The following is a 25,045-nucleotide window of genomic DNA, read 5'->3' on the forward strand; positions in this document are numbered from 1 at the left end:
TTACAGTGCCACGGTAAACACAGTTTATGAAGCAATATGACATACAGAGTGGGCCAAAAATAGGCTTGCAGTTATAAAGTGTAGGGTTTGCCAAACCGCGACATGCGAGCCCGCCTCTTCAACCACTTTTATTCGGTTCTTACCTTCAGGTTATATTTTAGTTTTTTTGGAATTTAAGTGGTAATTCACGTGTGCTTAAAGTTTTACTCGTATTACCTAGTTAAATGCAAAAAAAATTGCGTTTTACGCATAACTTGTTTAGTTTTGAGAAATCTTGTCAGCATAAAGATTGCAGCAGTGGATCAGAATATCAGCTCCATACATCAAAACGAAGTGTTACTATGTTTTTGTTAGAAAACAATGTCTTAATACACGGGTCAAACTTATCTATTACGAACGCCACATGGGTTAAAAATTTTAATAGCGGCTTGTTGAGACAAAAAGCAACCACCTTAGTGAATATATCCCTTAACACCGCTTTGGTCTGTGTATTCAATTTTTGCATAACTGTATATTACACTTGTATATTTTATTTGTATATTACACATAATAACTTACGCTTATCTGTATTGCATAGCATAAGATTGGTGGTAATAATCCGCATCTAATCAAAATCAACATATATACGGAAAGGTACAACACCCTATAGCAAAAAACTATTCGTCAATCAGTGAAATTTTGTTGAAACACTCAAGGAAAACAACATCTTGGACGAAATGTCAGACGAAACGGCAAAGTACGGAATGGTGTCGGCTTGCTACTTTGCCTTGTTCATGTACAGGTACAAACAGGGTCGTATCTTCACCGACACCCGTGCCATGGTCAACGTGGGCGTGCTATTCATGTTGGCCCAACCGTTGTGCAGGTAAGCAGCGTAACGCGTGTATGGTTTGTTTGATTTCATGGGATAGGGCCAATTTAAGGACCCTATATGTGGCTTTCTTCGCTGCGAATTTTTGTTGTTTAAACGTAAAATACAAGGCAGGGTGTCAGCGAGTTGACAGCGGTTCTTAAATTAGCCTGGCCACCGTTAAAATAACGTGTTTGGCATTAAAAAAAAGCCAACTATAAATTTGTCATGCGACCAGATTTCGACACTAAACAGTTCTGTTTACTAAGAAATCAAGGCTTTGGAACGTTTAAAGCAGTGCTCAACACGGTTCCACGGTTCACTATATACCCAAGAGTATACCGATTTAAAGCTTTATGGACAAAAGGTATATAAAATGTTCACAGACTAGGTCACTATAAGTGCATGCCACAACTGTAACATAGTATTTTTTTATTCACTCGGACTTTTTTGATTGCTATGAGAAATATTGAACGTTATTAAGTTGTTTTTACTTCTTTCGAAGTGCAATTTGTTGGTAATAGTGCAACACGGATAAAAGGTTAAAGAGCACTGGTTTTAGGATTATAAGCACTGTTTAGTAGGCTACTTTCAAAAAACGGTCGAGTAAAACGACGTGGACCGCTTAAAAATATGCAGCAATTCCATAATAGCTAAACACTTGCGGGCAGCCAACACATACTTTATGGGGCCGCTTTTTGTAAGATGTTAAAAACAATATCTGACCTCGCTTTTCTATGGTCATATGGAGTATGGAGGGAGTATTTAGTTAGTTTATCAATTTGGTACTATCAAAAGAGCGATATTTTCACCCTTATTGTAAAAGATATACAGCAATACAAAAAGGTCAAAACAGCTCCACGCAAAAACTCAGCTTTTTAGGGCGCCATTTAGCCTATCACGTGACGAGTGACGTATATTCAAAAGGCAACGCCCTGTTCAAACATAAGCTCCATGCAAAAAATGCGTGCTGAGGTGAAAATTACGTGTTCGAAACCGGGACTGGATGCAAATGGAAAACGGGCGAGAAATTGCTTTCGCCCTGGCCCACTTTCGCCGTGTAATATCCACGCGTTTAACGCCGTTCAGCCTATCTGTAATTATCTTGTCAAGCTGCTATTTCTGGCGGGAAAGCGTCGCAGCATTTCAGGGGAATCCCCGAGCGCGAGAGACTGCTTGCGTTGACGACTTGCCAGTTGATGTTTGACGAACTGTAAGTTACGACCGAATGCGGGTGAAATGGTTGATTAAGCCTGGCAACCTTGCTAGACTGAATCTCTTTGGCGTTCGACTGGAAGCGCAGAAAGCAACACGGTTGCCCTTTGCCGCAAACATACGAGGCTGTTGTTGAACTATCACCGTACTGATTAAGGCAAATCCAATTGATTTATTTGGTAAAGTCAAGGCAAAACGTCGTTTAAACGCACAAGAAAGCGCCCTACGCTTTTCTTTCTATTTAGCGTTGTATTTTTTAACTTAAGCGAAACAAAACAATAGTTTGCAGGGCAGCATTAAATTTTGATAAAGGGACAAGTATTAAAGAAACACAAAACGTCATTATAAAATCCTAAAAGTTTTAAGCTTAAACAACCACTTTTTTTACTGTTTTTCGCAACAACTAGTATTATAGCTAGAGAAATCAGGTGGCACTGTATAAAGACAAATTGTATTTGATTCTCGACAAGCTTTCGCACAACCGTGCTTCATCAGGTCAAAGTATAAATGAAAACAATTAAAATGCACGTAAAAGCACAGGCGCAAGTGTGCTTTTACGTGCATTTTAATTGTTTTCATTTATACTTTGACCTGATGAAGCACGGTTGTGCGAAAGCTTGTCGAGAATCAAATACAATTTGTCTTTATACAGTGCCACCTGATTTCTCTATTTAGAATTAGGACAAATACGGCCATATACAAAGATTAGTATTATAGCATATCTACTTACGCGGTTTAGCTTGTAAAAATGCTTTTTTACCTTGATAAAAGTGCCTTTTGCCTTGTCAAATCTCTACTGTGTAAGCTTTCTGGTGCTAGTTAGAGATAACTTACACGCTGTTACGTTATGTATTGAAACAGGCAACGGTCTGCTTACACCTGCTAGCAGTAGGCTGCTCGCTCTAAGTCTTTTGCTGCAGTCCTTGTCTCGGTTTGCTGGCAACAAACTTTTCAACATAGCGTTTAGTGCTGATTTTTTTCTCACTTTGGCCGATCTTGTAAAACAGAGGTGAAATGAAGCCTGAACGATTCCGGTAAAATATTTTTGCAATTACGCCGTACCAGTGAAAAGGTGTTCTTTTTTAACCAGTCTGTCCTAATTTACCAGGCCATTCCTCGAATGTATTCAAACCAGGGAGTCGAACCGTTTGTCTTTTCCGGTTCAGGTTCGGTTCGGGTTCAAGGATTTTTTCGAAATCCGGTTCAGTTCCGGTTTCGGTTCGAAGCAATTTGAAAGTTCCGGTTCAGCTCCGGTTCGACCATGTAACTTGCGTTAAAAAAAATGTGGTTCACTAAATGAAGAGAGTAACTATTGAGTAGCAAGTAGCAACTCGTATTTAATCTAAGTTTCGTGACTTACTAAAAAAGGCAGTTCGTTATTTACACATCTAAAGTAAAAAAATAAAAAAAATCTCTGTAAAATACAAGTTTGTGACGTCAAAACGCATGGCATTCACTTTCGAAGTATTCGGTTCAGTTCCGGTTCGGCTCCTTAAAATCTTATAAAAACACGGTTCAGGTTCGGATACGGTTCGTAAAAAAATGGCCCAAAACCGGTTCATAAAGTTCCGGTTCGGTTCCGGTTCGACTCCCTGATTTAAACCACGATTTAACCTAAATATTTGTGCACGACATCGAACGATGACCCGATGTTTCCTGAGGGTTATTTTAGACGTCACGTTATAATGTAACTTTCTGACGTCATCTATATTATACCTTATGCTTCCGATTTATACATTGCGTGGACCAGATTTTGTTTTTAAGGGCAACAGCTTATTGTCGAAAATACCTTTTATTTGTTTTGCTTTGAAAGGTAGGCTGTACTACAGTTTAAAAAAGAAAAAGGTTAGTTTCAAAATAGTCTCCCAAAACCCTATAGGAACCAAGTAACATCTTTTTATTAATAACAATTGCTGACGAGTGCGAATGTTTTGTGTTTTTTAGGGCAACATCTTATTCTTATCACAAAAATCATTGCTAAATCATTGAAAACACTGATTATAAGATATCGATAAAAAATTTAACTAAAAACATTAAAAAAAAAGCTTTAAAAAATTAAGGGTAGCTTAAGAATCGTCCCTCAAAACATAGGAATTAACTAATTACATCTCCATTGATAATAATTAATCTGCCTTGACAAGCGCTTACTTTGTATTGCAGGATTCTGCAAGGATAATTAAATGTATAATAAAAACTCGAAAAACTTTAAAAACAAAGGCTTAGTTTCAAAATCGTCACCAAAACCCTTTAGGAATCAACAAATCACATCTCATTGATAATAATTGCGACGAAAAATTCAAAAAGTTATAAAAACAAAAAGAATAGCTTTATAATCGTTCTTAAAAACATAGGAATTAACTAAGCGCATCTTCTATGATAATAATTTGTTTCTGACTATAGCGCTATCTTTGTTTGGCAGGATCCTGCAAGGAAACACCGGCTTCTACTTGTTCGTGTTCATGTGCATGAGCAGTATCGTGATGATGCCGACTCCCGAGGATCACGCTCGTGAGCGTGAGGCCGAAGTCAAGTGGAAAGAGAGGCAGGAACGGAAGAAGAGTAAGAAGGATGAGGGAGCAAAGAAGGAAAAGAACAGGAAGAAAGATAAAAAGAAAGACTGAACAAAACGGAGTTTTTTTTTCGAATCTTAAGTTTTTAATTTTTGAATACATTTGTGTGCAGTGTCTTTAAAAGGTTTTGAAGAACCGAACGGTCTCTCAAATTTCTCTGGCAGCCTTTTAAAAGTTAGCCGATTTCTGTAACTAACAGCAGACAACTTTTTTACATACTTGGATATAAGAGTAACCCTAAAATATGTTTTTTGTAGATAACCTTAAGTAATCTCTGCTTGTGTGAATGTATTTTTTATTATAACTTAGGCAAGGCGTCGTTTTATCGTGCTTAGCTTTTGCACTTTCCAAAGCGATATGAATCTGCTGCTGAAATAAGCTTAGCAAGATTGTTTTTATTTTAACGTTGACAATTTCTATTGATGCTGTGTTACCCTTTATGTGACAATTAATTTGTATCTTATTCAAAGGACGAGCGCGTTTTTTTTATTTATTTACATGATTTCGATTAGTGCAATTTTATATTTTTAAATAATCGCAGTTTTGTAATTTAATTGGTGATTACACTTGTGTAAATTAAGAATCCTACACTCGTTTGTTATTAGAGTTGTATCAGTGCCGATCTGATACTAGATTACCCGATATATTTCTGCCATAGTTTGCCGTTGAACGAAGCGTTCCATATACCTTAAAACTAGTGACCCAGTCGAAATTTAGCCTACTTGGCTTGTAAATCTAAAAACAATGAGATTACACCAATATTTGTTCCAGTAATAACTTAATTTGTTTTCGGGCTTAACGGCCGTCCTTTGTTTTAAAATATCAGTTTTCGCACAAAATGTTAAGTATCGCATGTCTTGTACCACTAAGTTTCGCCCTTCAATAATCAGCAACAAATCGTTTGTATTTCCATTTCTTGACTTTTATGGCGACTGGTCAAGCTTCTAGCTGAGGCACATTCTATATTTCCTCGATTTTAGAATTGATTTTTTTCTTCAGTTTATTGTTGTTTTTTTGTATCGCCGATTTTTAATTACATTCGCGACCTGTGTTTTATCTGAATTATAAGTTTTAAAAAGAAAAATCGCGCCATTATAAACGTAATAATGTTGAGTGTTTGGAAAGGTGGTTTGAAAGCTCTTAATAAGTGAAAGATGAAAAATCCCATCCATTGTTTAAATATTTCCAAAAAGTTTTCGTTGGTAGGCGAGATGACTTTAACAACAAAAAGCAAAATAAATCGATTTAAAAGTTTTACCAGAACACCACGTACGTATGGCCTACCAATTATTTCCAAAAAAACGTTCGACTGTCAACGCTAGAGGAGATTAATTTTTAGGCAAAAAGTCCTAAAATGCCTCCTTATATATATCACAAATTTCCCTTAAAAACAAGTAATAGGACGTTACTTGACCGCGGCAAAAGTCTACAGAAAAAATCTAAAAAAAACATATAAAATAGTCCTTGTCCTAACATTAGCTATAGTGAACCCTAAGATGGCCAGTCAAGCTTTTTACACATTCATTTTTTCACAGAAACCTAAAATAAATTGGCAAAAGATTTTGTGAGTTTAATAAAATAATAAATGAACAGAACAAAACTCGCCCATGAAGACATCGCCCGAATTAGTACGTAGGCCTACCAATTATTTTCAAAAAAGATTTCTCCTGAAAATGCTAGAAGAGATTTATAATTAAGCAAATAGTTCTAAACTGCCGACTTATGAATATCTGAAATTTTCCTAAACACAAGTAATAGGACGTTACTTGACCGCGGTAAAAGTCTAAAAGAAAACAAATTTGTCCTAATTAAACTGAACCCTAGAATCAAGCAAGCAAGTTTTCAAGATTCCTGATTCATTTTTTCACAAAAACCTAAAAAAAATTATCAAAAAATTGTCTGAGTTTAATAAAATATTGAACGAACTGAACAGATTTCGCCAATGAAGAGATATCGCCCGGACGCAAATTGTATTCACACTCAAACCGATTCTGACGAGGTCTCTTCACTCGACGGAAACTCGTTTTCCACTCTCATCTCTTCTCCAGATTCGGAAGACTCTTCCTCCTCCACGTACAGCTCGTTGTGCGCCTCCTGCCACCTCCGGAGCTGAATTTCCTCCTCCGTCGGTTTGTAGCTCTCGCAAGCCCAGCACATAGACTGCATCAATCAAGAACAGATAAATATATTAGGTAGATAGATATTTTATTTGCACCTTGCACGTTTGTAATGGTTTTAAAAAATGAAATGCAAAGAAACAAACAAATTAACTTGCAAAGAAACGTGGTTTTTAACCTTTTCCTTGCTGCACTCCTTTTAAATCACCACAAATCTTGCAACCCCCTTCTAGGATTGCTTTAATAACAAAACCATTGTAATTTTATTTTTATTCATTTAACTGATAAGGCTGAGTCCCACCGGTTAGACAAAAAACGCTTTAAAGCAGACTGATCGCGACTAATGAGATGGAACGTTGCTTCTTTGTTGTCGCGTCTCCACCGACCGGAAGTTTACCATGTTCGCCAACCTTTATAACACGGTAGACTGTAAAATGCATACTGCAAAAAAACACAAAACTGAAGAAAAAAAACACCCATAAAAACTGAAGAAACACAGGATCAAGTCCAAATCATTTGTAAAATAACTTACGTCCAAGTCTAGTCCCAGTCAAGTTCAAATTAGCTCTCGCAAGCCCAGCATATCGACTGGACAAATCAAATACAGGAATCATAACAAGTTTAAAGCAGCATTTATCACAAAATCGACTGGGTGGTTTACACACGAATCTCTAACAAGCAGTGTTATATACAAGTCGTTTTAAAATGACTTGAGTCCTAGTCAAGTCTATTTCAAGTCTATAAAAAATAACGTTAAGTCTCAATCATGAGTTGCTTAAGTCAATTCCTAGGCACGAGTAGGACTCGACCTAATTTTCAAGGCACGATTCATACTAAAAGTAATTCATAGGCGCGAGTCTGACTCGGCGTTATTTTCTAGGTGCGAGTCGAACTCGATTTTATTTTCTATGTACGACGTTATTTTCCGGCACAATTCCGTCACTCTATATTTTTAGAACGATTGAAATGCGACTTTATTTTGTGGGTACGAGTCAGACTCGGTTTTATTTTCTAGGCGCGAGTCGGACCTTCATTTTCTAAGAGTCATACTCGACGTTATTGGTAGGAACGAGTCGAACTCGAGTTATTTTCTACATACCCCGACCTCCCTCCAGCATATCTTGCAGTATCGTATTTTGCACTTTGGGTTGTCGCAAGTGACCAAGGGTCGTTTCCTGCTTTCCTTTGTCTCACAAATAAGGCACTTGAGACGCCCCAAGCCGAACCAGTTGATCACAGCCTTGAATTCCGGGTGTTTCAAGAGAAACGCTGACCAGAATGAATGACGTTGCTGAAACAAGTGAAAATTTTATTAGCAATTATATTTTATTCATGCTAAACTCGCGCAATGCTTAGTTAGATTAAATTAGTTTGGACTACCCATTGATAACTACTGTTAAAATCTAAACACAAATATCAATAAAAGCCTATTTTCACTCTGTGAAGCCAAATGAACTTACGCAATAAAGATTAAGAAAAACTCCCGGTTAAAAAAAACCAATGATGCCTACTTACAAGACTACGATAAAACATCCTATTATCGAGATATCAATGAATTAATTTAATCACCAGTATCTAACCATCCGCCTGCGGTTTCCGAGCAAGCATAACTAGAACGAATCCCCAAATAAGGAAAATTCCCAAATAGGCTAAATCTCTTATGTAAGCCCAAACATATAACTTATTACAAGAACTAAGAAAACCTTTCGATAATAAAAATTATCGAGCACAGTGTTTTTGATTTGTTTGCAATGGCTTACGATTAGTCAAAGCATACGCCTAAAAAACAACTTCCCATCAATGGCTTTCAGTCAATTTCAATGCCCCTTAACCACGAAAAACAAACTTTCACGACCAACTATACATCTTAAGCATAGGCATATCGATGTTAAACCAGAAATATCACCAGCCTGTGACTTTTGGCCAATTATTATATTTAGGTATAAAATCCCAAACACATCATTTTTTAAACATGAAAAAAACACACCTTAAGTCGGCGCAATAACACTTTTAAAATCGGGCAATTTTACGTGGTCTTACTCGAGTCCCGCGTCCGACTCTGCAGTCCTACTTTATAGGCAACTTGTTTTAAGTTTAAAAGCCTTAAAACCGTCATTTTTAAACCAGCAAAAACACACACCATAAGTCTGTGGCTTCGTGCCAGTTTGAGTACTCCCAGTCTCACGTGATCGAGCTGGTTCTTGCGCTTCCGCAAGAGGTCACTGTAGAGCATAATGACGCGCGATTTCTCGCGACGTCGATAGCAGAAACCTGCGATCACGTGACGCAGACGCATGGCGTAAGCGTCCAGAAAAAAAGTGAAGAGAAGAACTCCGTAGAGTCCCATGATCCACGACAAGCTGGAATCTGGAAGCTTGTTGGGCCGCGGAAGGCAATCTGAAATTTGGAGTTTGTTTTGCTTGATTTTGGGCATATCTGGTTATAGTTTAAACTAGTAATGTATTTTAAAACGACGCAGTCTGACATTTGGTGAAATACACTTTTTATTAGTTGCGTTTTGGGAATTTTTGGATATATTTTAAAATAGTAATGTATTTTCAAAGGACGCGGTTTGAAATTTGCCAAAATACACTTTACTTTACCTGCTTCTTTTGAATTTTTGGTTATACTTTAAAATAGTAATGTATTTAAAAAGGACGCAGCTGAAAATTTGGCGAGATACAGTTTATTTTAATTGCTTTTTTTGGTGAGAGTTGTTTAGCTTATTCGAAGTAAAAAATAAAATATTCGCCCGATAATTTAAAACGGCAGACGTACTCTCAGCAACTGTAATCAGTTAAAAGTTTCGGGGGTTAGCGATTTTTTGATCTGTTTTTTCTTGCGTTTCGTAATTTTTCCACACCTTTCGTGGGTAGTATTTAGAAATGCAATACAAACCTAAAACACATCATACTTTTAAATTTGTACCTATACCCAGTGTTTTGTTTAAGGTGTTTTGGGAAATTTCTCCAGCGGTTTCCCAAATTTTGGACTTGCAACTTTTTGGTATTTAAATGAAACACTTGCGGTCTCTTAAAACTACTTAGCGGTCACCCAAACCAAACCTTAAAAAAAAACTGCCTATACCACACTACAAGTGCTTGTAGGGAATGCGCTTGAATTTTCAATTACAAAATAGCCTAACCCTGAAGGTTTCAACACTCTTACCGATGTTGCTGGTGGAACTTTCCAGAACGTGGTCGTTGTCTTCAAATGGTGCAAATAGCCTCTGTAGTAACTTGGCAACCGTTTTATTCCCGACCACTTTAACTGAAGATAAAAATGAAAGACAATAAATGAATGGTGATTCGTAGCGCTTTCACCCTTGCCAATAATTGTCTCGACTTCTACATTAAAATAGATTGTATTTATGAAAAAATCAAAAATAAGGTTTTTTTTTAAAAAACTCAGATGAAAAAAACTGCAGTTAAACAACACAAGTGTGTTTGCAATTTATTTACGCTTTAAATAAGTGGTACTTCATCTGTGGCCTTTAAATCGCACTGTCGTTAATTTGCAATACATAAACACATATATCTACTTTTTTACTTATTTCTGTATGGGAATACACCTGGACCTGACAGAATAAGAACAGTATATTAGGTTTAACACTCGTTTGGTATTTCAAAAATCAGATTTCTTAAGATTGCCAAATATTTGGCGGCACCCTTTATAATTAGAAATGGCACACTAGGGTTCCGCAGCACCCCGGTTGAGAACCACTGCCGTATACCTTCGAGCTTGTGCCTTGCCTTGATGACGACATCAACCCTTGCGTGAAGTCGTATAAGGTTAAGTATGGTGAAGATTATGTGATCGAAGAGGAAGAGGGTGCCGGTGAAAAGCATGTTGCCCAGCGTCTTGATCACTTTGAAAACCTGCCGAGATAACAGATCTGCAATAGACTAATACAGTGTTTCTTAAACTGTTGAATGGTTCACCCCAGGGTGAACAAAAATTTTGCAGGGGTGAACCAACCAACAGGGGTGAATAGGGGTGAACCGTCAGAAATGTATGATAGCTCTGCAGTAAATCGACTACTGAACTGATGTTTTTTGGTGTTTTTTGCTTATTGTAATAGTGAAGTTGGTTTTCACTGAGTGTTTAAGTACAAAAATTTGGTGACTGTGTTTTGTGCTTTTGTAACTTTATATTTCTGGACTCGAGAAATTGATAGATTTTCAATGGTAAAACTTAGCTTGAGTTGATCTTAACAAAAATCGAAACAACCTAAGTCATTTTGTGCTGTTATATATAGACGAGATAGTTTTATCATATCATGAGACAAGGGTGAATGAAATCTGGAGATCGATGCTAGGGGTGAACAAAACTAAAGAAGTTTAAGAAGCACTGGACTAAAACACGCTAAATATGCAGTGTTGTAGACTGTTATTAAAATACGTCATTTCGTTTTCAGTAAACACTAAGTTATGTATAGAAGTCACAAGATTAAAGAAAAAAATGCCTCAAAAAAAATTGTTAAATTTATCTATTTCACCGTAAAGAAAGGGCGTTTAACAAACCGTCTTGATCACTTTGAAAACCTGTCGAAGTCACAAAGCGAAAAAAAGAAAAATACGAAAGTTTTTTGTTACTTTTTTTGCAATGTTGTAAACATTTTAAGAAAACACGTGAGCTGATGCTTCATTCGTTTTCAATGAACAGCCAAATTATCGAAATCACCAGATTTTTAGAAAAAAGAAAGAGTTGGCGAACTTATCTATATTAGAGTTGAGAAAGCGCATTTAACAAAATCGTTAGTAAATTCTTAACATTTGAAATCAGCGACAATTAAATCTTTGGCAGATGTTATTATACCGCTGTCTAGACCGGATAGGATCGCTCAACGTTCTTCCAGCATTTTTTTTTTAATTTTGACGTGACAACTCCCTTTGATTTTCTTTGACAGAAATTTTAAGTTTAACTAGCCAGTCTCTATCGCTATCTACTGGTAGCTGTAGTGACTCTTTATCTCCCCAAGTGACTTTTGTTCTCTTTTACTAATTAGTCGATCCTATACTACAGCTGTTGTTTTCAGATATACCAATACGCACTTTTGTTTGGCTCTAAACAAATACAGACCAACAGTGGTATTCTATATTATTACCACGTATACATCGGTGCAAAATATTTCGCTCGAGCCTAAAAACAGGGCGAAAAGCGACCAAATTATCAAACGAAAAATAGTCCAACGGGGACGGGCGGCCATTCGGACAAATCTTTTAAACTTTGTTTAGGTAATGATTGGGTCCTTTGCTTTATATTCAAATATTCTTACAAATTATGTTGGATGGGGCTACAGGAGACGATTATAGCGTCCGAAACTCTAAAAGTAAAAAAACATTTCATTTTTTGCCTGCCCCCCTTTGTCCCCAAACCGCGCAGTTGCCTAAAAATTTGCACATCTGTACAAAAAATACACTTGTATAGAGCTACAGCAACCCAATATTTTGGCAAACCGTCGTATTTAGGCTGGACTTGGTATAACAAAACATTTCAAGTTTTTTGGGTGTTTTTATCCAATAGCAAGGGCTTACCATGGACGATTTTTCGGCGACCGTCAGCTTCAAAGTGGTCGGGCAAATCAGGTTTCTTCTTTCTAGTTTCGTCAAAGGAAGAATGTGGCGCTTGCCCTGTTAAACATAACCTCAATATCTCACAAATAATATTATAAAAGTCAAAAAATTGTGGCGAATGAACAGTGTTAAAAAAAGTCATTTTAAAATGAGGTAAGTCCAAGTCTAGGCTTTTCAAAAAAATAGCAAGTCAAGTACGAGTCATTTGGTAAATAACCTTAATCAAAGTCAAGTCACTTCAAAAGTAACAATTCAAGTCCCAGTCTAAGTCCAAGTCATCAATTACCCCAACTTGACTCAAGTCGTTTTCAAAAAATAACAAGTCAACTCCCAGTCTAAGTCATCAGTTGTCATGTCCTAGTCTGGGTCATCGATAAATAAATATTACGTTATTTATCAAATTGGTAAACTAAAATTATTTTAAAATACTGGTTAATCCTTTATGTCTGATATATCTGACCTAAAATCTAAAAACTAAACATGTCCGACCTTCACGTCTGACAGTTTGGTTTAGTAAAAAAAATATTTGAGTCAGTTTTGTTTAGTAGAAAAAAATATTTGAGTCAGTTTTGTTTAGTAGAAAAAAATATTTGAGTCAGTTTTGTTTAGTAGAAAAAAATATTTGAGTCAGTTTTGTTTAGTAAAAATCAAATTAGTCTGTTTGCCAATATGTTGTAAGCGCTATTTAACGTATAACGTTTACAAGAAAGCCGGTATTTTTCAGAATATTTTGCTCACCCTCATTTTACGTTCCTTGTCTTTTCTCATAAAGTAATAGGAGATGTACAAGTTGTCAAAACGTATGTCGGTCAAATAACTGTAGTTGTAAGAAGAAGCACTGCAAAATAAAATACAAAAACGTGAACAAAAATTTCGAATCAAAACAACTCACTGCCAGCTACTAAAAAGAGTTTCAAGTGAAATTTTATGTTAGCCAATCTTTATCGCCATCTACCGGTAACCGTCTTGATTCTCTACCTCACCTAGTGACTGTAAGATGTTTCTCATGATAAATATTGTGATATACACTTTATTCTCTTTTTTATAAATGCCTTTATATGTTTTAGCGTAATGGTTTTCAAATCATTGCATCCGTCGGACCCAGTTTGTTTCATGTAAACAATTTAGATCCAAACAAGTTTCAAATCAGGTTGAATTAAAATTGTGACTATACAATAGCTACTAAAAATACAAATCGCTTGATCAGTTCCTCAAAAAAGATGTTAAGTGGGGCATTTCTCGAACATTTTAACTACGTCCTTCAATATTTTAATAAACTAAGTAGTGAAAATGTTTTCTAGATATTTCAATTTTTATATAAAAGCAGTAAATGGGTGGCGAAGGGTAAAAAACGCTTCAAATTTGTGAAAAAGAATTCTTCCACTAACTAATGTATGTTTCACACCAGCTTGGACTGAATTATTGCATCATACGCATTTGTTTGTCTCTTGTTGAACTGAATTGTTGCACAATAAGCAGTTTTGGAGGTATTCACTCATTTTAATAAAACACGTTTAAGTTCGCAAGTCAGGTTTAGTTAGTACAGAACTTTATTGGAGCTGAATAGTTGAGTAAATATAGGTTGGTGAACAAGGGTGGATCCTGGGTAGGAGGGGATGGGGAATACCCAGCCATGTCCCTAAAAATTATATTTTTACAACATTTACTATGTAAATAAAAACACTTTTAATATATGTACGTTTTTACTAGGTTTTTGTAAGTAAAATTATTAGTCTCAAATAAATAAACCTAAACTCTACAAAGTGAAAATTCTGTTAAAATAAAGAAAAATTCCGTTATTTTAGTCAATATTCGAATCTCTTTTAAACGCCTAATGTGTCAGTTATCGTTTTAAATTAGTGCGCAAACTTTTTGCGCTTTGCGTGATTAGGCTGTATTTCATATACGTTTTGAGTACGAGTTAACTTTGTAACGCCATCTTTAAAACCGTCAGTGGAGTAATACGTCATATTGTACCCCCGTATTTTTCTCCAAAACTTTTTTTGATTCCGCACTTTTCTGCAGATAAAGTATTGTAAAAAAACATGTTTTAATTTGCAATACAATAAACAAATGTTTGGCCTTGGTGCATGTTGTTAGTGTTAAAGCATTAAAATGCACTGCAGTATAAAGGCTGAAGGTTTCTACACTCACGATGTAAGCACAAGAGCGAACGAAATGGCGACGATCTTCTGCACAAGAGAGGTGAGAAAGTCGTAGACGAGTTTGTTCTTCTTGTAACTTGCTTCGACTCGTTCAGCAATCTCTTCAACTGTTATGATTCCTGTTCTCTCATCCCGTTGCGGAACCTTAGTGAAAAAATCTTGTGTATGTCGCTTAAATGGCTGCTCCGATGTGTCGTGTCTTTTTGGACCGACTGCGTAGTTTTATTGATTTTTGTGGTATTAAAATATGGTTCTGTTGCGGAACCTTAGTTTTTTTTATAAAGGGCTAGTGGCTTATTCTTCCCATTGGCCAAAAAGGAGGTCGGGAATGCCTGAAGTGTCAGTAATTGTTCAGCCCCATTCCTCAGGGCAACCATTCTCCCAAAGGGAGACGGTGCCGCCACTTGGAGGTAGGGCTAGAGTTAAACTGCGCATCGACAGAAGCATAGGCGCTGAACTTTCAAAATTCCAGGGCGTTTTTTTAATCAGTACTAAATGCTTTAATCACCAACAAAGCGTAACAATGCTTGGGAGCCGGTTTAGGGCTTCTGTATTATCATTGAAGCAATGCGTTGTGTAATTTCGTAGTAACAAATTGCAAATAGGCGCTCTAACAGGATAAAGGACAACATATAGTGGCGATCTACTTTCATAACAAAGAAATGACTTAAGCGCTTTCTGTCAGTGAACAATAATAATACTTATGCTATATACGATTATTATTCACATTACCCGATATCACGGCGTTTAAGTTATACTTGCTGACAAAGTCGTAGCTTACCTGAAGGCCTGGTAAGCAAAGCAAACGCGATTTTTTTTTCCAGCATGTTTTTCTTTTTCTTGCAAGTTTTTAAACCTCATAGTTGCGTTATATTTAAAGCACTGAAAGACAAATTTGTTTTATGCTGGTTTCGATTGAAAGCTTTATGCTTTTTTTCGTATTGATAGATAGCGTGTTTAAAAATTTTATCTTTTGCTGAACTTTTCCCAATTATCTTTGCTGAACTTTTAGTTAGCTTACTTTTATCAAAGCACAAAATAGACAATAGCAGGGTTTTTTTAAGGTTTGGTTTGGGTGACCGCTAAGTAGTTTTAAGAGACCGCAAGTGTTTCATTTAAATACCAAAAAGTTGCAAGTCCAAAATTTCGGAAACCGCTGGAGAAATTTCAAAAACACCTTAAAAAAAACACTGGACAATAGTATAAAATATTTAAAATTTAAATACCATAAAAGCCATGTTCGTATTAGTTGTTTTTCATATTATGGAGAAATCTTGCTCAGAACTAATCTCAATAAAAAAATAATAAAAAAACTATGTGAAATATTGCAGTCGGCGACCAAACCTCATCAAACAGTGACCTAAGTTTGAGTCACGACCCTTAAGTTGAAATACTGCTTTATAAGGTAATTTTTACAAAAACATTGTTCCAAAGCTGTGACTTTTACCTTGAATCTTGCAAAAAAACAATAAATTGGGTGCACATGATTGCACAAAATATATAGACATTACTGGGAATTTAAAAACACAAAAAGCAGGAAAAAACGTTAACGTACCAAAACGTGGTGGATATTTACCAATCCACTCGCGGTGGTGCCGCATACGCTCACAATACATGTTTGGAAAATACTTCCACCATACGCTATTCCACTTTTACAATTTACAGTTTTCAGCCTTAACAGTTTTGAAATTTGGTACAGCGCATGCGAAAGTCGGGCGGGTACATAGATTTACTCGAGTCCCAAGTCCGTCTCAAAAACGACTCAGTCAAGTCCCGAGTCCGACTCGGCGGCCCAGGTTCTTACCATCCATTCCATGTGCAGACAAAATAATTTAAAACCCGTTTAAAGCCAGACGCAAAGCAAGAAGTTTGAAAAACGATTCATCTAACACTTCACACAAAAAATGGAATTAGATCGTAACAATTTTCCTTTAAAATGACAAACAAAATTTAACCAACAAAACGAATCACGTAAATTCCTTCAAGGTGTATGTATCGCTCGCTAGTTATCGTATAAAACAAATTGAAGACTGATATTTACTTTTTCGAAACTATCGGAAATTGGAAAAAAAAAACAGTTGGCGCTCTTACCATCCATTCCATCTCGGTGTCGAATTCCTCGTGAACGCCTTTCCCTGCGTTCGACATATCCTCGTAATCCTGGTCGACTTGTGCTTCGTCAATATGCGGAGCGTCGTTGCACATTCCGTCAAACCCTGAGTAAAAAAGTCTTACCAGTGGATCGAATATAGCACGAGCACATAGAGAAAGTGGGTATATAGCAGAGGTGGCCAACCAATCAGATACCAAGAGCCGCATTTGTTACTTGGTTAACCGTTAAGAGCCACACCTTACACAAATGGAACAAAATGAAAGTGCCTATCACTTCATTTCTCCACAAACGCTCCACAAAGCGATCGCATTTCTAGATATAATGTCGTATATCAATATTATTTGGGCATATTTTTCGTGTTTATCTTGTTTCAAAAGTGTTACAAAACAGTGTTTATCTGTGTGTTTAGCGATTTTTTTTTTCAGCAAAACCATAACCCTATTTAAAAAAAAAAAAAAAAAAAAAAAAAAAGACAACGGCTTGATGCAAACAGTACGAGTCGAAACCGGCAATAATCCATAACTTAACCAAAGGAAAAAGAAACCAAATCATAAGCGCAACATGAACGTAAGAGCCGCATATAACTGGATGAAGAGCCGCGTGTTGGCCACCCCTGGTATATAGCATTTTGCGAATTAAAAATATGTATATTCGAAACGTTTACGAAATGATACTACATTCTGTATGGGCTTTGATGTCATATCCACATCAAACTACAGTGGTACCAATTTATTTGGTATTATTATGTTTTCTGTCAATTTTTCGTTTGACAAAGTACACAGTCACCCCTAGGTGGTCACATGAGGCGGTGGGGGTCTCTATGTACTAGTTGCCAAACGAAAATTGACAAGAGAGCAAAATATTACGAAAAAATAGCAGTGTAAGGAGAAAAAGAATAGGCCATTCTAACAATTATGTTAAGGACATATGCTTTTTTAGTGAACCAGTCCTGTTTTGGGGGCACCTTTACTCTTGTTTTCAAACAATGGAAGAAGCATTGGGGGGTCGATATTAAGTTATTTCTTTCATCTGCTCAACACTGGGCCGTACACATTTAGTTTTACTATTCACACAATTGGAAAGTTTTTAAAACAACTTATTGATATTTTCTCTACACGTTATTTTTCCGTAGCGAAGTTACTTCTTTAATGCTTTAGTATTTACAGACCTTACAAGTATTTTGGTTTTTGTGAAATCACAAACCTAAAAAGTATTCTAAACATTTTTTTACTGATTTCACTTTATATTTCCTTCCCTGTAAAAGTTACTTTTTATGTGCTTTAATCTGTAAACTCCTTTTTTATAATAATATTTTTATCCATAGCAAAGCGAAGTGATTTTTTGCCACAAAGAACGAGAAGGCATGCTACGAGAGTTTAAGAATATTATAGACAAACTTGCCAAAAAGTTAAAAATGAATAACAAATTATTCTACTTCGGTATGGGCATTTTATTTAGTCTACGTTTAACTAAAACCTCCAGCCAATGCTACAAACTATACGAGTGGTTGTTAAACTTATTTTTACCGGGTGGACCCCATGATTATTTTTGAAAGGCAATTTGTTTTGAATGCCCCGCAACAATCAGCACTAAAACAAACTCACGCAAGCGTCCCATGCACACTACTAAAATATTGAATATCATATACCCACTAAAAAATAACGTGGCCGGACTAATTAAATTTATCAACCAGTTCAATTTTTTGATTGAACTGTAGTAAACTTACAGCCGACGGCGTCGCAGAGGAAGGAAGACTTCATGACGAGGCAGAGCACATCCTTGAGGAAGGGAATGGATATGGTGTCGTGGCAATCCTGCTCCTTACGTCGGAAGAGCCGCACACATTCTTCCACCCCGTAGTTAAACACTCCTGGAAAACAAGCGTCGTATTGTGTGAGGCTGTTAGACAAATTTACAACAGCTCTTCTTAATACTTTGTTCTACTTTGAGAAATGATTTTGCGATTCAACGCAGTAAAAGTTGGGCAACACTGAAGGCAATTAAACCTCTTAACGCTAATACAAATAATTATTATTTAAACACTCATGTAAAAAAGCTTCGAATTGAGTGAGGATGTAACACCACCAATTTACAGGAGCCCTACTAATTAAAATTATATCATTTTGAGTTTTCTCAAATTAGATTTTGAATTAGAATTACCGAATTCTTAAAAAAAACGAATTTGAAGTAGAATTTAAACTAAAATTACATTTTATTATTCACAATCAATTACATTTAAATCGAGAAGTATTTTAATAGGAATTAGCATGACAATTATGTGTGTGCTAATTTTTAAGCATTTTAGCATTGCACATGACTTTTAGTCCGTGAAAATTACGTTTCAACCAAAGAGTTTCAATTCAAATTCTTTGTTTTGGCTAAGAGACTAAAAATGTCGTTAGACAAAGTAGGATTTTTGGTAAAATCCGAATTAGATTAAAACAGAATTAGAGCACACAAGCAATTCACAAATTAGATTAGAATTAGAATCAGCCGCATTTTGCTCTAATTCATTGAATTAGAAAACTAGAATTATCTAGTTGTCCAAGTCTGCTTTGAGCCATGATTTGCGACTTAACTCACTGAATTGACTTTAAAAGTTAAACTACAAAATAACAAATAAAAGTTGGGTTACACTTAAGGATAAAAAAGGTCGAACAAATCGACATCATCTTAATAAAGACGTTTTCGTTGTATGTGAGTATCGGCCGTTTTTCCGTATTAACTTAAAATTGTATGGAAAATACTTTAATACGATAAACGCTGTTTGTAAATGGAATGACTTTGACTTGAAACCAGGGCTCCGGAGTAGGACTTGGGATAAAGGACTCAACGGAGTCGGTTCATTTTTCTAGACTCAGGACCCGAGTTAATAAGACTAAGATAGATAAGACTATCCGAGTCCCGAGTCCGACGTGCGCACTGCCAAAGTTTGAAACTAAACGGCCACAAACTGTACATTTTAAAGGTGCAATAACATGTGATGGAAGATTTTCTAAACATGTATTTCGGGTGGGTGAAAAATAAATTGACCCTACGGGTTGCTGAATATGCACGTTGTTTTAGTTGCGTCAAACGCTAGAATAGAAGCTGTAGAGTCGGAGCCGGACTCGCGACTCGACAAATCGTATATTTCCGGAGTTGGGCTCGGGTAGTTTTTAATTCTACTTTGTAAATAGTATACGAGTACAAAAAAAAACAATTACCAAAACATCGGTCCACGGCGTCGTCCCGCAGCTTTTTCCCGATGTTCTTGTCTTTTTTTAGCGACTTTATTTTGCTCGACCTGCTGTCGGACATGTCGTTCTGCCACAGTTCGCTCTTTAAGCCGTCCAGGTTGCGATTCAGAATTTCTTCCGTGTCGTTTAGAGTCTTGGCGTCGTCCTGAAATTAATAGAAACGAGTAAGCAGTGGTTCCCGGACCAGGGGTCTGTTAGAAAGTTCCAGGGGGGTCCGTGAGTGCACTGAAAACTGACTGAATTTTGATGAGTGTGCAATAACTTTTAGGTACTAAAATAAAATAGAGCTGTCATATGTATAAAATATTTGGTTATAAGTAATAAATTGTGATTTCTTTACATTTTTTTTATCGTGTGTAACGTTTACCAAAACTCAGAGATGGGGCCCTGGCGTAATCCTGAATTTTATAGAAACGTGAAAGCTGACAATTCAATGCCTACATAAAAAAGATAAATAAATTGTACCAATAAATATTGTTGATAAGACTTTTAAGCTATTAGCCGTCATCGAACATTACCGCAATGCCTTGGAAAAGCTGTCGGGAAATTCGCATTCGGTTGAACTCGTTTGTTTGCCTGGAAAAACGTTTTTGTATGTATAATGCGTTTGTGCGTTTTTAGCACCAAGTATTTTGTTTTGACATTAATTACCAACAGCCCATCGTTATACGTCTACTGGCATACACCCAAAAGGAGCAGAGGCTATACGACAAAGAAAAGAACGACAAGCTCGTCCTAATTGCCGGTTCATTTATGATCGGGTACATACCGCAGACAGGTAGGAGGACAGACAGTAGAGACACCTATTAAGCCGATTCACTTACCACGAGTTGCTTGAGACCGGCGGTTACTGGTGCGTGCAGCAAATGCATTAGGTTTCCCATCTGCTTTGCTTGCAAGCGAGCCAGACATGACATGCTGATCACTACCTCTCCGCTGTGGTACATAAGGTTCGCGATCGGGCCTACAAAGCAACAGGGTTATGTACGCGGTATTGAAGATTAAAAAGGCTTTTAGACCCTCACATATATAAGCAAAAACTGCATTTACCGCTTGCGAATGCTGTTTTACAAAATAATATTGACTGGGATGTTTAGTCATACTTGGAAAAAGTTATAAATTGGTCATACAAAGACATCAAAGACCTAAAATTTATAATTATTTTTTAGAAAATTACAATCAAACGTTAAGTCAACCATCTGCTTAATTTATTTTTATGCTATATAAGGTTAGCTTTATAGGAAACGTCAAGATGTTTTTTCCCGCTCGCATTATCTGTAAGAAAAAAAAACAGACATGAACAAAATCGTGCCCACTGTTTTAAAATGTTTAGCAAAACACATACTTCGCAGTCACATTTTGGGGTGGGGTGCATGAAGGCGTAATTGAAATATTGGTGTGTTATTTGATAAATAGATTAATTTAAATAAAAATGTTTAATTAAAACACGTTTTAGGACTGAATGTATTCAGACTCCATTGTATCTTATATTGAAAATGAATAAAGAGTTATTCGAATCGTTCCAAATATACTTCTGTATTGACTTTGATGTTCTGACTGTGATTCCGGTAATATTACGCGCTTTGTTGTGTACAAGGAAAAACTTGGCCCGGTAAAGCGAAAGATTTAATTTATCCGGTCGTTGAGGGTATTTAATGACGCTTTCCACATTTCGATCAATCACACGCCCGCCAAATGTGTCGGCTTTTAAGAAAGCGAAAATCGCCTCGAAACGACCTTAACGATCGTTAAAAATATTCCAAACCGAAACAAGAAACTGGTTGGAGTTTCGGGCGAAAGGAACCCCCAAACGAAAAAGCGTCATTTTCCCACTGAAAACAAAAAAGCGTCACGATTGCACTTTCACGCGCGGAATGACGTCACAGCGTCCGGAAGTACCTGCCAAGATCCAAGTTGCGAGCAGAGCGTTGAGCACACCCCGGCCGGTTTTTCCGACCATGGCCGGAATACAAAGGCCCACTATGCAGCGGCATTGCGGCGAAAGTGCGCAACCAAGACCGAATAGGGTTATCATGGTCCAGTAGACAGTCCGACCCAGGGTTTCCTCTTCGGCGCGAAACGCGCTGGCGAAGGTGAACGTGTAGTAGCCTGACGTCACAAAACAATACAAAATCATTAACTTCATGTCGTTCCATCAAGAGACGGTTTTTGACCTGGCGCAAAAAGTACCAAAGCAATTATAAAAGTTGACAAAAAATGAAGCGAAAAAAAACACTTTGATCTACCTCAATTCATGCGCGAACTTCTAGCAACGAAACTACGTAAAATGTGAACGTCTAGTGGCCTGACGTCACAAAATAATGTCGTTAGGGTTCAACGAGAAACGATAAAATAAAATAATTGACTTATGTCGCTACATCAATTTTTAACCTGACGCAAAACGTAGCAAAACAATTATAAAAGTTGACTAAAATAAAACGAATAATACTTTGGTCTACACTTCTAGCAACCTTGCGCAATGAAACTACCTAAAAGCTGAAAGTGTATAGTAACCAAAATAACGTCGTTAAAGTTGGCCGATAATTGACAATACAAAAATCATTAACTTATGACGTTCCATCAAGAGACGTTTTTTTGACCTGGCGCAAAAAGTACCAAAGCAATTATAAAAGTTGACAAATAATGAAGCGAAAAAAAAAACACTTTGATCTACCTCAATTCATACGCGAACTTCTGGTAACCTTACGCAACGAAACTACGCAAAGGTGAACGTGTAGTAGCCTGACGTCACAAAATAACGTCGTTGAAGTTGATCGAGAAAAAATAATACGAAAACATTAACTTCATGTTGTTCCATCAAGACGCAATTATTTGAACTGGCGCAAAAAGTAGCAAAACAATTGAAAAAAATTCTAAAATAAAACGAAAAAACACTTAAATCTACACTTCTATTAACCTTATGCGACAAAACTATCTAAAAGTAAACGTGTAGTAGCCTGACGTAAAAAATTTAAAACAAAAAAAAACTTTTTTCTTGTCCTCAATTAAGGCGTAAACATGTAAAGAAGTCGTCATTATCGATGGCGAAACCATGCCGTGTAGAAAGAAAAACGTTGCGAGCTGGCTCAATTGGATAATCACACTTTTAAACGCAGGGTAATGTTTAATGCTAAAGGCCCGTTTACACTACAGCTGCGCCGAGCTGTGGCGAGCGTTTCACGCTTTGCTAAACTCAAACCCGCGCAGCTAGCAAAATGTTACGCTTCGAAGTGATTTTCACGCTTCGCTCGACTGCCATCGAAGCGTGAAAGTGATTTTGCTTGGTCTGTTACGCAGCAAAAATGCAAACGCAATTTCACGCTCAGTTTCAGCTGTAATGCAAATAATTTCACGCGTAGCTCAGCGCAGCTGTAGTATAAACGGACCTTAAGTGATTCAGACGTAATGATAACTTTTCTTAAAATCACGCTAGTTTAACGATCAATCAATTCGCAAGGTCGAATCATAAAGTAACTATTTTCTACCAAATGATTTATTTATAAATGTAACTTGCAGTAAAAAAGTCGGGAAACACTAACTTAATAACATTGGTAAAACAGGGATAGCCTTACCTAGAAAACGTGCTCATTAAAAAACCCAGGTCATAATTTGCAAACAATACAAAATAACGTCTTGGAGGTTTTACGATCAAAAATAAAGGAAGTTTTATATACGATTGTTGGTAGTGAAAATAAATCGAAGATTTACACCTAACGTGTCGTTTTTGCCGTTGTACAGATTATTTAATAGACAACATGCGACTAAAGTTTTAATTTAAATTTTAAATAAAAGACCAATGTTTTAAAATGTTTAAAAAACACTCTGAAATGCATAACCGGTTTGGCAGACCAATTGAAAAGTAGAAAAAACAAGTATTTTCGCGATTCCCTTATTTTACAAAAACGTCACGTTTTTTTAACAAATCACTCGTAAAACGAACTGCTTAAATAAACGAAGCGCGGTTTTCGGGTAAATTGATCATGCAGAGACCATTTAGGGTCGTACACATCAATTTGGCGTCTGCGCCTTACTGCTCTTCGGTCAAATAACGTCTTATACAACGCTTTAATAAAGTTGGGAACATATTTGCTCAGCAATATAACACTAAGTATATATGTAGGTTGTAGCCTATACCATTTAGTTTTTATTTAAATGACTTTTATATTTCGAATTACGTAAGTTCGTTTTAAACAAAAATGTGCTTCTAAAACCTTATTGTAAAATTTTAAATCTAATTGTCTAATTGTTCCTTTTGATAGAAAATGTACCAATAGACGTAGGCTAGCTCACAATCACATAAACAATTATCCAGTAATTAACAATTTCTTGTAGATTTGCCTCACACATTTAAGCTATTCGGTTTTTCGCTGCTAATTATACAATAATATATAAAGTATTACTCTTAAACTTTAGTTCCACCATTGGTGCACTGCCAGTCTACATTTATTGACACTTTCACCGTTTTTTTATCTTACAGCGCCCAACTTTCAGTTGTCCAGGTATGTAATCAAGGTTTTAAATACGCCTGAAGTAATTTAGGACAATAGAATGTATATTTAAATGTGCCAATTATTTGCACAAAAGCTGATCAAAATTCTGGGTGTACACCTCAGGTGCGGATTATGCAATTGACTAATTCCGGTGTGCACATGTCAGTTTAGTATTTTAGTTTTTGTAAAAAAAATTGGTGTCCCCTGCTTCAGAATGCAGACTGGCCCGCATGACACAGCCTAAAGATTGCAAAATTGGTTTAGAATCCTACCACAATGAACATTATTTCGGTTAGGGTGCGGGTAAGCGTTTGGGTGAGTGAGGTAATATTGTTAAACAATAATCTTGACTCCTCACCCAAACACTAACCCGCACCCTAACCCAAATTTTGTGCGTTGCTTCACTAATTGTTTCAACGCTTTGGTAGGATTCTAGACCAGCGCCGCAAATTTAAACGGCGCTCTTTCACTATTGTACATGAAAAGTTATGCAAAAAACAAAACAAAATAATACCGCATACCACAACGCATATTGTTTGGGTTAGCGTTTGGGTGAGGGTGGGTCAAGTTATTATTAATAATAAACATAATATTACTTGACCCACCCTCAACCAAACGCTAACCCGCACCCTAACCCAAACAATATGCGTTGTGGTATGCGGCATTTAAAGAAAGTTTTTTTTTTATTAATTTTTACGTACATAAGTGAA

The 25,045-nt window shown here is 36.5% G+C and overlaps 2 protein-coding genes across 2 annotated transcripts; one reads left to right on the forward strand and one right to left on the reverse strand.

Moving 5' to 3' along the window:
* Nucleotides 1-642: 642 nt before the first annotated feature.
* Nucleotides 643-5,070, forward strand: LOC146145787 (uncharacterized). Its single transcript, XM_083390098.1, has 2 exons — nucleotides 643-865; nucleotides 4,485-5,070. Exons 1-2 carry the CDS (start codon nucleotides 717-719, stop codon nucleotides 4,684-4,686), a joined length of 351 nt encoding a protein of 116 aa, XP_083246224.1. The 5' UTR covers nucleotides 643-716; the 3' UTR covers nucleotides 4,687-5,070.
* A 1,545-nt stretch (nucleotides 5,071-6,615) lies between these two features.
* Nucleotides 6,616-21,987, reverse strand: LOC146145788 (E3 ubiquitin-protein ligase DCST1-like). The gene is made up of 13 exons (XM_083390683.1): nucleotides 21,745-21,987; nucleotides 20,670-20,809; nucleotides 19,813-19,990; nucleotides 18,333-18,476; nucleotides 16,585-16,709; nucleotides 14,483-14,637; nucleotides 13,067-13,166; nucleotides 12,290-12,385; nucleotides 10,486-10,630; nucleotides 9,921-10,022; nucleotides 8,893-9,149; nucleotides 7,852-8,043; nucleotides 6,616-6,795 (listed from the first exon to the last, which is right to left on the reverse strand). Exons 1-13 carry the CDS (start codon nucleotides 21,980-21,982, stop codon nucleotides 6,616-6,618), a joined length of 2,052 nt encoding a protein of 683 aa, XP_083246809.1. The 5' UTR covers nucleotides 21,983-21,987.
* Nucleotides 21,988-25,045: the final 3,058 nt, after the last annotated feature.

Source organism: Ascidiella aspersa, chromosome 5 (assembly GCF_963924565.1).
Source record: "Ascidiella aspersa chromosome 5, kaAscAspe10.2, whole genome shotgun sequence".
Classification (NCBI taxonomy): Eukaryota; Metazoa; Chordata; class Ascidiacea; order Phlebobranchia; family Ascidiidae; genus Ascidiella; species Ascidiella aspersa.

Excerpts from the sequence above, each read along its gene's own strand:
- LOC146145788 (XM_083390683.1), bottom strand. The coding sequence starts at position 21,982 with ATGATTTTGTATTGTTTTGTGACGTCAGGCTACTACACGTTCACCTTC. Across the intron at positions 14,638-16,584 it reads ACACCGAGATGGAATGGATG|GTTCCGCAACGGGATGAGAG; the intron begins GTAAGAGCGCCA and ends TTTTTCACTAAG. Across the intron at positions 12,386-13,066 it reads ACAAGGAACGTAAAATGAGG|GGCAAGCGCCACATTCTTCC; the intron begins GTGAGCAAAATA and ends TATGTTTAACAG.
- LOC146145787 (XM_083390098.1), top strand. The coding sequence starts at position 717 with ATGTCAGACGAAACGGCAAAGTACGGAATGGTGTCGGCTTGCTACTTT. Across the intron at positions 866-4,484 it reads TTGGCCCAACCGTTGTGCAG|GATCCTGCAAGGAAACACCG; the intron begins GTAAGCAGCGTA and ends TTTGTTTGGCAG.